Here is a 12,880-nt window from a genome sequence, read left to right as displayed (position 1 = left end):
ACTTTTAATATGGCCTAGGGCAAGAAGCAACATGTAAGGTTGGGATGCTGTAGCTAAAGAAACTTTTTTGAAGTAATAAGACACTGTTCAGCTCCCTAGGTGTTTCTACTGATGAACAGAGCAGTTGTGGGAAATTCAGAGTTCACAGATTTCAGTACTTTCTCTACAATGAAGAAGTGGATAGCTCTAGGCAGCTTAATTAACATTTGTTGGGTTTTTTTCAATATTTACCAGCTTGGCAAGCTAGTAAGGTTGCTTAGACATTTGATTCAAAAATTATAAAATGCTTTCACATCCTTTGAGTTAATTGTGGATCAGAATTGGAAGGTGCATTTATTTGTTTCCATATTATTTTAGATTGTGATCATAGGAAAACATTCAGCAGTTTCTTGTGATTTCAAACAAATCAACTTGTAGAAGTTGTATCCATTTGTGTCTGACAAGTTTTGCGTCAAAGGCAAAAAGCTATTCAGTGACAAGTCTGTTTTATGCACTTCCCTCTCTTCATTATTCCCCACAACTATTTTGGAAGGGTGCAGCTTGGGGAAGAGTCATGACGCAGAAATCCACAAGCATCATTTCCCAAGCCCTCCACCCAATACACAGTAAAAATGAGTAGTGCCCATGTCATGACAGTTATTCCATCAGGGAAACAAATTCTTCCTGAGTTCTGTCTCTTCTGAGACCCACAAAGACTTGGGTTAATGTATTTTCTGGCGTCTTTCCTTTCAGGAAGAGGAAGGGTTAGGTATGTAGCAGGAAAAACCCATACAGGAAACTGTAAATGAGAGTCAGGAAGAAGAAAATAAGTAAAGGAGGAGATTATGAAAAAAGGAAACAAAATGCAAAAATTAAGTACATTTACAGGTATCAGGATACACTGTTTGAAAGCTGAGTGAAGTTAATGCATGTAATTGAAATTTAAACTCCAACCATTTATAATTTTCTAACACCTGAGCTCAGGACTTTATCCAGCCTTTATCCAATGGCCTGTAGGTATCAAAGTGGGTGGATTTTTCAGTTACGTGAGATTGGCATATTTTTATACTAACAGAATTTCCTGCAGTAAAGCTTTTCTTTAGAATTAAGTACTCTGTGTTTTTTTCTTAAAACTAGGCTATAACTTAAAACTAGTTTTAAAATAAGTTTTTCTAAATATTAATTTGTGCTTTGAGAAAGTTTATAACAGCATGTTAGTTCTCATTCCACAAAAATTACTTCATTACTCCAAAAATAATTAAAATGGTAAAATGATACTACACGAGAAAGGCAGGTGCAGATTCGTCAGGGATGAGGCACAGCATTCAGCGAGTGAAAGCTTTTGCTTTATGGGAAGTGTAGTAGTACCACAGTGAGAGCCCTGTGACACAGGCACTGATTCAGTGGAGACCCAGGGCAGTGGAGCCCTGCTCATTAGTGGGGCTCAAAGCAAAGCACCGCAGGGGTGGATCCCAAAACTGGTGCCAATTAACGAACCCCGAGTATGTAACATTCTGTTCTGCTCCTCAGGGACCTGCGGGTGTAATGCAGGTGCTACTGCCTGGATTGTGGGATCTATAGCTGGGCACCATGCTGGCACCAGTGCGGGTGTACCTGCAGAGGTGGGTGTGGGAATGATCCACCCCAGGTTACTGTAACAGGGAGACAAGATGTGCTTGGGACTCTACATCTTCGGGTGGGGGAGGCCAAGAGTCCCAAGTTACCATAACGAAGTCTTCTCACACCATACATACAGCATTTTAATTTCTTAAATGGAAACAAGGGTCTTCGTTATCTAAAAATAGTATCATTGCTATTTTTAGCCTCCTGCCCCAGTACTCTCTCCTTTTTCACAGAGAGAGAAGTTTCTGATTTCCTGGGAGTAATTGTTTTAAACAAACTTTTAATTAATAGTTGGGGAAAACAATACTTTCAAATAAATGTTATAGTTTAAAGATAGATGAAGATGTTCAGCAATGTGTCATGGAACATAGGCTTCTGCCTTTTGGACACAAAAATCATACATTTTCTTATGCAGCTGAAGATGTGATGATTAAGTGGTGGCTTAGTTCTCCATTAAGTAAGGCAAGAGGTGGATGTTCCCATGTTATTTAAAAACTGTACCCACAACAGAGCATGCAAAAGAGAAAAACTTTTGCAAACCTTCAGGACAAGCTGAACAGCAACAGATGCATAGAATAGACTGTGGGAATTTGTCTGCATAGGAAGTCTAATTTGGCCATCACTGTGTGTCATAAACCAACAGGGTTTACTCTGTTGTCGGCAAGCAGAGCTAGAGAAATATTTTTTGTCTTGTTAGCTGTTGAGGCTGGTTTGTGGTTTTTTTTTCAGATTAAATTCCAGTATGTTTTAGAAAAAAAAAAATATGGGAGAATAGAATTGTAACCAGACGTGGACCTGCATTTTTTATCTCATTGCTCTAAGGTTTAAAATATGTTTTTCATAAATTTCTCTCATTATTGAAGACATTATTTCTTCTATTTTCAACATGCAAAAAGGACAACAGGTTTCATCAGCTAATATAGTGATTGTTCCATTACTGGTGAAATCATGCTGCGTTTTGATATTGTGTTGTGTTGGATTTTGTAGATCTGACTCAAGATGTGAGCAAGTTAATGTTTCCAGATAAACAGAGATGTAAGTCTCACACTGAGTGCTAATAGGAAGAGGTATTGAACATCCCAGTTTCTGCTGGATGAAGGCTAAGGGCATATAGTCCCTCACTCGCAACAGCTCACGGATGGCATTTGCAATGTCTAAATGGAACTGCTGCTTGGAGCAGTGTGGGAAGCATGAAATTAGCACTGCCTTAAAATGATTTGCAAAGTGATGTTTACTGAGAATAAAGAAATGCATGCTCTCAGCCTGTTCCAGTAATAAAAGGTATTTTTGTAAGAAGGAAGGACTAGTGACACCATGTGTCCAGACCCAACAGAGCTGCTTATAAAAGTTAGTATTGCTTGTATTTGACTTTGTAATTTCTTTTTCTGTTACTAGAATATTTTTGGAGAGTCCATGTTCAAAGTAGATTTATCCTGTAGTCTTCCATCCCATATGGCTATAATACCTCTGAATGTAATAGCCTTACATTTATGTGTAGTGCCCATAAACCAAGTACCCAAATCACACATAGTGTAATGTGATTGCCAGTACAGACGTATCATCTGTGAACCAAGTTCAGAAGAACATTTTTTGAGAAGGTGCAGTAGTTGGTATGGAAATATGGATTTATTGCCATATGATGAAATTTTAAAAAACATAGAGCATCATCAAACTTTGTTTTTCATGAAGTCAGTGGAAAACTGTCATTGATATCAGTAGAAACTGTGTCAGTGTTGAGCACTTTGATAATTCCTCAGTTAAACTTCTTTTTGATGGAGATGAGAGGAAAGTAGTGTTGTGCAAAATTTACCACTTAAAATGATTCGTATATGTAAGGTGCTGCTTCAGCTATCTTCTTGAAAAGCTGATTAGAGAGATACATAGGACTACTAGGACTGAAGCTAGAAAGACACGAACTGAACCTATGCTTGCAAATGGAGATCACCTACTATAGCACATGTGGGCATATTAAAAAACAAGTAGAGAAAACTCACCATGTTTTCTCTCCCCTTGCTTCAGTTCTACAACATTAATATTGAGAACATTTTGATTCCAACACATTTGTGGAAGAAACAGGTGGTATCTCTGCTGCCTACATGTCCCTTTACCTGGTACAGTAAAGACTTGATCATCTCCCCCACTGTTTCTAGGCATGCAGTCAAGAGTCCTTAATAGCAGAAAGTCATTATGACTATATCCTAGAGGGGTTTGGGCAGCGTAGTGCACAGCAAAAAATGGCTACTCTTTAATTTACTTTCATGTTACTGCCTTATTTATCACATCCCTCTCAATCCATTAAAAAAGACCATCTTTTCACCATTAAAGAAATAATATGCAAGTTTTTTTGCAGGATTAAACATTTTGATCATTTCATTTGCAGAGCCACTAATTACCACCAGAGTACCATGGTATTTTAGCTGTATGCAAACAGGCAGCTTACTCACACCAAGCATGTCTCCTGCAAGTTCTGCTGGGAATATCTTGACATTCACAGTGAATAACACACAACAAATAACAAAAACTGCAGCCTGTAAAATCTGTGATAGCAAGCACAAATTTCTTGGGGGAAGTGTCAATGCCACTGTTATTTGGAAGATGTTGTCTTGGCAGGCAGGCCTTTATAAATATTTAAATATTTCTGTAAAAAGCACTGAAAAAATAAGATTCATTCCCTTTTTTTTTTTTTTTTTTACCCTGTATCTTTGTTCGCAGCTCCTTGTGGTCAAAATGAAACCAGAGAAGATGGCAAAATAATCCAGTTACCTCCCTGCAAGACAGGAGCATGGATCGTTCCTGCCATCATGGCCTGTTACCTTTTGGTAGCAAACATCCTTTTGGTGAACCTCCTCATTGCTGTTTTCAAGTGAGTGACACATTGCAAAGTATGGGCTTGGGGAGGATGCACATTGTTCACACCCTGTGAAGGCTGCTGAGCTGAAGGCTTTGGCTGAGAGATGTTTTCAGAAGAGTGAGGGTGGGAAGGAAAGAGGCAGTACTTTGTCTCCAGGGAATGAGGGAAATGCCAGGTTCTTCTCATTGTGCTCCTTTCTGAGGACGAACACCTGATGGGAATCAGGGCAAATAAGCCAAAGATATGTAAAGTTCAGTTATGGTATCATTCACTCCCAATATGGAAAACAAGATTAAAAAGATTTTATCTCAGTGGATTGTTGTAAGACTCAGTGGTTGTTCACAACAGATGTACACAGTAACAAGATACTTTGAAAAGGCTGATGACCACTGTGCTTTGCTGAAGCACAAACTTATTCTTTTGTTCTGTTTCCCATTTCTGTGACAAGGAAACATTTGCCAATATTAGTGAAATGTGTCTAGTTAAGATACTGTCATATCCTCTTTGGTGAAGTACTCAAAACCATTTCAGTCTGATGTTATTTTCTGCTTCTTGCCTTCTAGCAACACATTTTTTGAAGTCAAATCTATATCTAACCAAGTATGGAAGTTTCAAAGATACCAGCTAATCATGACATTCCATGAAAGACCTGTTCTCCCACCACCTCTGATCATTTTCAGCCATATGACTATGATATTCCAACACCTCTGCTGCAGATGGCGGAAACATGAAAGTGATCCAGATGAGAGAGACTACGGATTAAGTAAGCCTTAGAAAATTCACAGAGTGGACTGCCCAATGCCCTTGGTAATGTCTAGCGTTTGACAGGCATGAAGTGAAAGTCCAGAACCTTGATAACCTTTCCAGCAAAAGAACAACTTTGACCTGCAAAAATCTTCCCTGGAGAATTTAGTTCCACCTGCACTACCCAACCCTTTGTTCTCTTTGGAGCGGTAATGAGGCTGTGTGCTTCTGGAATTTTCTGGGGTGTTACCCAGTTGGTTCCTTCAAATCAAAGGTGTTTATTCTGCCATTACTAGAGGTCTGTTGTTGCTGGAATTCTTACAGTCCATCACACTTCCAGTTTTATTTTAGAAAACACAGAGAGAACATTCCTACTTTCTGAGCAAACAGCACATACTTTCCCCCCAACACACTTTTTGCCTAGATAAGATGGGAGATGGTGAAAAGAAATTTTGTATACACATTGTCTCCTTGACACTGACTCAAACTGGAGGAGTAATTTCTCCACACACTTTAATATGTACTCCCATAGCTATGATGGAAAACCTGTCAGATTATTTTGATAACACTTTCTCTTTTCTTCTCTATCTAATTCTTCAAAGCAGAAGATCTCCACTTCCCCCAGTTTACATACCAGAGGCAGGGAGCTAAGGTTGTGCATCTCTTCCCAACATTAGTCCATGCCATAGTCCACTTCTTTATGAGGAAGGAGCAGGAGACACGTGTGGCGCTGGAGATGCAAATGCAACCAGACTGCCCTCCTCCCACTCCCATGACGCTGCTACCTGCAGATATCAGTTCTTGCCATGTCAAACAGACTCCTGTACCCTCAGACTCCTGTCCTAGTAGTCTGCTAATGTAATTATATTTGTATTAGGGCTCCCTGGTGGTCTAGGGGAAAGGCGCTGCGCTGTCACCGCAGAGACCCAGGTTCAAGTCCTGGTCGGGGCCCCTCCCCGGGCAGATGGAGCTCATTAGCCCTGTAAGGCAATCCATCTACGTCCTGAGGACCTCGCTGCCACCGTCCAAGCGTGCTTGGCCCCGGCAGATGAACCTCAGGATTAAAGGGTGGGCTCAGTTCCGCACACAGTGTCTCACCTAAAAAAATCCAATGCGCAGGCTGGAAGGTGGAAAGACCTTCCCCGGTTCTTCGTTCGTGAAGACTGGCCATTCAGATTACAGGTAGGCTTTGGCTTCCACCATCTCTCCAGGACCAAACAGCAGCTGTGTTTAGACCCCATGCAATCAAAATGTTTTCATATTTGCTCACCATTTGCCTTCTTAAGTGTTCCTGTCTCCAGAATCATAAATAACTGAAGCCACTAATTTGGCAATTAGCAGTATCTATCTAATTCCATATCAAAATGCCACATAAATTTTGAAGCCTGCTTTTCAAAGTTCAATCCATGAATTTCACAATAAATATGTAGTTAATTTCACATGTTAATATTTGCCAAATTCACATTTCTCAACTGTTTCCACAGAGCTTTTCATAACTGAGGATGAACTGAAAAAGGTCCACGATTTTGAAGAGCAGTGTATAGAAGAGTATTTTAGAGAAAAGGATGACAGATTCAATTCCTCCAATGATGAAAGAATCCGTGTGACTTCAGAAAGGTGCACTTTTTTTTTTTATTCTCATAAATTGATCTGGAAATGTGTTTCTGTTGCCATTCTTACTTTTCCTTTCTTTTTCTTGAAAAGGGAAAAATCTGAGGTATTTTCGATGTCTTAACTAAAAAGTAGAGTGATAAAAGGTGGTAAACTTATTTTCTTTTTTTGCTAAAAAAATATGTTCAAGGCTAGGTTGGATGGGACTCTGAGGAATCTGATCTACTGGAAGGTTTCCCTGACAGAGGCAGGAGGCTTGGAACTAGATGAAGTTTAAGGTCCCTTCCAACCCAAACCATTGCATAAGTTTTGAAATGGTGAATCTTTTAACCAGTTGTCTTAGAAAATATCTCATGTAGCGAGAGACACCACTTATTCTTGCATTTCAGTTCATAAAGCAGAACTTAAGTGGTCAGAACACAATGGGAGAGTAAATTAGAGTTCCTCAATAAAAGTAATACTTTAGCTCTCACCCACTAGCTGTTCAGATAAGGAGCAAGCCTTGTTTCAGGAGGGCCTTGCTAGGGAAGCTAGTTTTGTTGACACCAACAGCGATCTTGAGATGGATTTTAAATGGAACAGGACATTTCATCTACAACAACGTACAGAGGACAAAAGTACTACCTTAATTTAGCAGAAGTTGCCAGTCTTCAAATTCATCAGTGCTAAAAACTCTGCTGATTTGCTGTGGTGCTTATATTCTTTCACAGAACACTGCCAAGCTCGGATTTTGAGGACAGAGTTTGTGTTTGATTCTTAGCACTTTTACCAATAAATATTTTAGGGCAATATCCTGTCAGATATTTAAAAACTTATGAATCATTAAATCCTCCACTAGCTGAAAACTTCACTTAATTTGAATAACAGAGGTCAGATGAGTTATCATTTTCATTGATTACACAAATATAATGCTCTTCTCCTTATACCTAATCTTCTAGCACTGCCCCTTATTCAGCTATGCCTAAACTATGCTATCTGTAGGCAAGGAAACATGCTGTTAATTTGATTTTGTAATAAATCTGTCCCAGAGCAAGACTGGAAGATATAATATCCTTTAATCATCTGCATTACTGAAAATCAAAGAACTCCTAAAACATATATTTTAGAAAAGGATATTAGAGGGCAAGTTAGTAAGGCATGGAATGATTTCCTCATCATGGCCAAGGAATCCAGCTTTACTGGTCTGAAAGAGATAAATGACAGATGAAATTATAGAGGTCTATAAATTATGAGTGCAAAAAGAGGGTGAGTAGAAATCAATTGTTTGCTGTCACTCCCAGAACACTCCCAAAACAAAGTATGGGGGAACAACAGAATAATTGAGCAGCATCCCAGATTCAAAATTAACAAAAAATAGGTGATTTTTTCATGCAGTAAGCAGTGGCACAGAACAACTTCTTAAAAGTTTGTGAGGTCTAAAAGAAGGTGATGGTGTCAGCTGAAAGTCTGTGTGCTTTCAAGCAGAGACTAAACAAGCTTAGCAGTTAGGACTGCTAAATACATAGAGATTATACTGAGCCTATAAAGTTTTTGAGCAAAAAATGCTTAGGAACTAGAGAATATAAGGAGGAAAGAATTACATATACTTCAAAGTAAGATAGTGGGCTAAATTGGTCTCTGGTCCAACTGAGTAGTTTTTTTCTTGTGTTCTGATAGTCCAGTGGTCACAAACTGACCTGAAAATCATAGATGCGAGTCCAATTCTCTGGACATAGCTTTCCTTTTGGAGGGCAAGGAAGGAAGAGGTGTGTTTGAAGACCTGTAAATGAGAACTAAATGAGGCTGGCTCCTCCCCTACATCATGCAAATGCTATAAGTCCTTGAAAATTAATAAATAACAGCTACCTTTGCACTCTGTGCTGGCCCTGTTTTACAGGAAAAGAGTCCTTATCTCTAATTTAAATGAAAAGCTTAGAGCACCTTGTTCCAGAATAGGTTATGTGAATATGAATCCTGAATGAAAACAATCACCTGAGTCCGAGAGAGAAATATTTGTTTTAAAAATCCATTTACCTTAGCCAAAAGTGGAATGTGGAAACTAGCCAGTCCCAACTTTATAAGAGACCCAGGAAGTGAGCCCTGTGAGGTACAGAGGCCATTCCCAGGCCCAAGCACACTACTAGGAATGAAATCCCAGCTGAATGCAGTTCCTAAAAGCCCTGAGGTATACTTTAAAGATACTTGAGGAATCAGGACTATCTAAGTATCTTACATAACACACATTTTAAAAACTGCATGCCTGAGTCTGTTGTTTTGCCTGCAGTCATGGCCAGGGAAGTATCAATTGAAGTGCTATTAATCTAAACCACTAAACTTATTTTTTCTAACCTGTGGAACATTCACGGAATCACAGAATATGCCGGTTTGGAAGGGATCCACAGGGATCATAGAGTCCAGCTCCTACCCATGCACAGGACTCTCCCCAATAGTCACACCATGTGCCCAAGAGTATCATCCAAACACTTTGTAAACCTACAAAGCCCTTGAAAGAGGAAGGAAGGAGCTAGCACTGGAAGCCAAATCGGAGGTGGGAACAGAGTCTTCTTTTGAGATCCAGAGGCAGGTTAGAGACTAAGGAAAACAAAACAAGAGATCCAGTTTCTTGATTACCATGGTTTAAGAACCCCATTTTAGTGTTTCCACTGGAACACCCTGAACCACGTGCCACTTGCTCACTCCCCTCTAACCCTAACCCTTCCTGTGCAATGGGAGGGAGAGGAGAATTGGAGGCACGAAAGGTAAAGATCATGGTTTGAGATAAGAACAGTTTACCAGAAACAGCAGTGAGATAAGAAAATGAACAGTAACAGCAAGAATAATAACAGAGCGTACAAGAGATGTGAATGATTCTGTATGAGTGCTCACAATGTGAAACCCAGCACTACCCCGACCACTCACTTCACCCCTGGCCTGGCCAAAAGGGACCCAACCTCCCACTGTCCTCTGTGTCTGGCATGAAGTTTTATAAGATAGTCTCTGAGTCCTGGCCATACCCCTCCTGGCTACTGCAAAAATTAACCCTATCCTGGCCAGAACCAGGACATTAATGCATTGACCTGGGTGTAAACAAATTATTTCATCTACGCAGTCAGTGACTGTGCTGGGGCAGGACCTCAGTGTAACTTACCTTACAATAAGCTGCAATAACAGCACTTAAAACAGATATTCTTGCCTGAGAATAGTCCCCCGTGGCATCCTGCGGGGCCTGTCTCAGTTCAGGAATTACCTTACTTCCTGAGTGTCGTGGATTTGCTCTGGGTCAGTTTTGCTCACACACCTCCCACACAATTACTATAAATTGAGAGAAGGTTTATGCAGACAAAAGAGACTTGATTGGGGAAAAATAATATTAACTTTTATTACTAACAAAATAAAACTAAAGAACTACATCTACAATAATTCTACTCAAGTAAAAGTACTATGTATTTACAGAAATACTTCTCCCCCCTTTATATCAGTCCAAGGAGGAGAAACAGTCTCTTTCTCCATTCTCGGAGCTCTAGGTCTTTTCAATAACTGCAGCACTTTAAGGCTCTTCTTCTGTTATCTCAGGATGACAACTCCTTTTTGTCGCAGCTGGAACTCTTTATCTCTCTTTCTTCTATGTCAGCCCCAAGGTAGGGCTGGGCCTACTCCCCTCCTGGGCTAAGACCAGAGGCTGGAGGTTACCCAGGCCCTGTAGGGTCTTCCCTGGGCTTGCAGGGTGACTACTTGCCTACCATGAATCTTCACCACAGAGTCACAGGGGATAATGGCTTTTGAGTCCACCCCTGTTTCCTGTGGAGGTCCCTCTCCATGGGAGAACATGGACCTCTCCGGCATGGGTCTAGCATGGATCCCTCACGCAGATCCCAACTCCCTACCAGAACCATTCTTGCTCCAGCATAGGTTCTCTCAGGGTTACAAATCTCCAGCACCAGCAGCATGGATCTCACATGGATCCTAACATCTCACCCAGGCCATCCTTGCTCCGATATAAGTCTCATCTCTCTCAGGGTCACAAATTTCCAGCACCAGCAGCATGGATCTCTCACTGAGATCCCAAGCTTACCTGAGCCGTTCTCGCTCCGGCGTAAGCCTCATCCCTCTCAGGGTCATAAATCTGCAGCAGCAGCGGCATGGATCCCACATACAGATCCCAACATCCCACCTGAGCCATTCTTGCTCCAGCATAGGTTCTCTAAAGGGTCACAAATCTTCAGCAAGACTCTGCCTCACCTCAGGTCTCTCATAAAGTCTCGGCTTCCTCATGCATCAGCTTACTCAAATGTAGGCTCCTCCACGAGCAGCATGGGGATCTCCTGACCCCAACAATCTTCCAAAGGTAGCAGGGATTTATTTTTCAGTCTTTTCCCTACTAAAGGGAGAGAGCAAAAGGAGGGAGAAACAGCCGCCCCTTTGAACTTCTCTCTCCTCCGGCTGCTAGCTTTGACCTTGGACACTTTGTTATCTCTCTGCCAGAATTCTTCTGCAGCAGTTTCTGTCCAAGCAGTCAGTCCTCCAAAGTGTTTTTTTTTTTCCACTCTCTTACAAGAGAGAAGGGGGGCTTCAGTGCCACACCTGCCCCCGGCCCAGGCCGGGGGCGGAGGGGGCCTTGGCCTGCCTCCTCTCCTACATGGCTACTGCTACTAATTCCAACTGCACCACCAACCTTCTCTTCCGTTTTCTTAAATATGTAATTAGCAAAGGTGTTACTGAGAGTTTTGATTGGCTTTTTGTCCGGAAATCCACCTGGACAAAACCATCCTCAGCCCCAGGGGCTGGCCAGTAGGCAAAACTACAACACTTAGTAACAAGGAATACTTCAGATATGTCCAGATTTGACACCACAACACAGAATTTCTCCTTTGTCTGATGGTTTCACTAAAAGCGTAAACCAGCACTTGATAGTTGTCTTTCCCTGACCCCTGACTTGGAGGAGTAGCCCACTAACTAGGATCTCACACAAGCACATAGAAGTAGCATCAGGTTTCTGACACACATCAGAGGAAGTGATTGACTAAGTGGAAGAATATAAAGTAGTACCAGGCTGTAAGGTGTTTCCCTTGAAGGCATTTATTGAAGCAAGAACATCTTGGTGAATCTCCTGGAGATCTGTGAGGAAAGCTAAATTGGACAAATTCACTTCATTGCAGCAGAAGAATCACAACCTTTCCTGGAGTGTCTTCCTTTCTAATCATTGTGTTAGCATCTTGACCAGCACAGGGACATGTGTAATATGATCAAAAAAGGCTGCACTATTTTTCTTTATCTGGCATGGAGCCATTGAAACAACCTTTTTAGAAACATATGTTCTGTATGGACAGATCTCAACTGTTTCAAAGCTCATGCAAAACCTCTTGTTGATTTCAAAGGGAGCAGGTCACGTCATAACAGTATTTGAAAAGCAAAAATGCTGGCTAGAGTAGATGTTATTATGTCATCTTTGGTACTCTGTGGTATCCATTAGTACAGCACTTTACAGTCTGCAATGCAATTACACTTACAGCATCCATGTGGATGATGGCATAGCTATTACCTTGATTTCAGAGCTGGCAGGCTGAAGTGCACAGAAATAGCTTTGTCTTGATAAAAGGGACTGAGCCAACAAGATCCACCCAAGAGCCTACAAGATCCAAGAGTGACAGCAGGAAGGGTCTGTGAATTTGGTGACATCTCTCTTTAGTCGTAAAGAGTTAAGTAGTCTTAGGCTCCAATGGTAACACAACCAGGACAACCCAGCTTCCTTAGCCTGCAGAAACTACTGCACCTGGGAAAACAGGCTGCTTGCATACTCACTGCTTTACCAAAAGAGGTCAGGTAAAGTACCAATACCCTGTTACAGTCTTGGGAATTGCTATCTATGTTTTATTTAAATAAAACTATTCAGCAATCACCTATCAAAAGCACTGCAAGTGACTTTCAGTGTCCACGGTCCTTGTGGGAGTTGAAAAGGTTTTTGAAGTATAAATGATGGCCTAAAAATGGACATAGTTAGACAAAGGGACTTGTGAGCCTAATTCTGGCATTCAGTTAAGAGGTCCACATCGTAAAGGAGTGCCTTACTCCCATTAAAGAATGATTTTAATTAAA

At 41.0% G+C, this 12,880-nt stretch overlaps 1 protein-coding gene across 6 annotated transcripts in view; it reads left to right on the top strand.

The window, feature by feature from the left end:
* The window catches only part of TRPM3 (transient receptor potential cation channel subfamily M member 3), a 411,660-nt gene that overhangs the window by 388,519 nt on the left and 10,261 nt on the right, over positions 1 to 12,880 (top strand). For all 6 annotated transcript variants that reach the window (XM_027881877.1, XM_027881862.1, XM_027881869.1 and 3 more), the window contains 3 exons: positions 4,315 to 4,465; positions 5,017 to 5,216; positions 6,682 to 6,814. In XM_027881877.1, the coding sequence (XP_027737678.1) occupies positions 4,315 to 4,465; positions 5,017 to 5,216; positions 6,682 to 6,814 (484 nt within the window). The remainder of the gene's footprint in view (positions 1 to 4,314; positions 4,466 to 5,016; positions 5,217 to 6,681; positions 6,815 to 12,880) is intronic.

The sequence above is a fragment of the Empidonax traillii genome, unplaced genomic scaffold, assembly GCF_003031625.1.
Source record: "Empidonax traillii isolate 1590-97213 ecotype Southwest subspecies unplaced genomic scaffold, ASM303162v1 scaffold7:size3022706, whole genome shotgun sequence".
In the NCBI taxonomy this organism is placed as follows: domain Eukaryota; kingdom Metazoa; phylum Chordata; class Aves; order Passeriformes; family Tyrannidae; genus Empidonax; species Empidonax traillii.
This window is presented reverse-complemented; position numbering and strand designations above follow the sequence as displayed.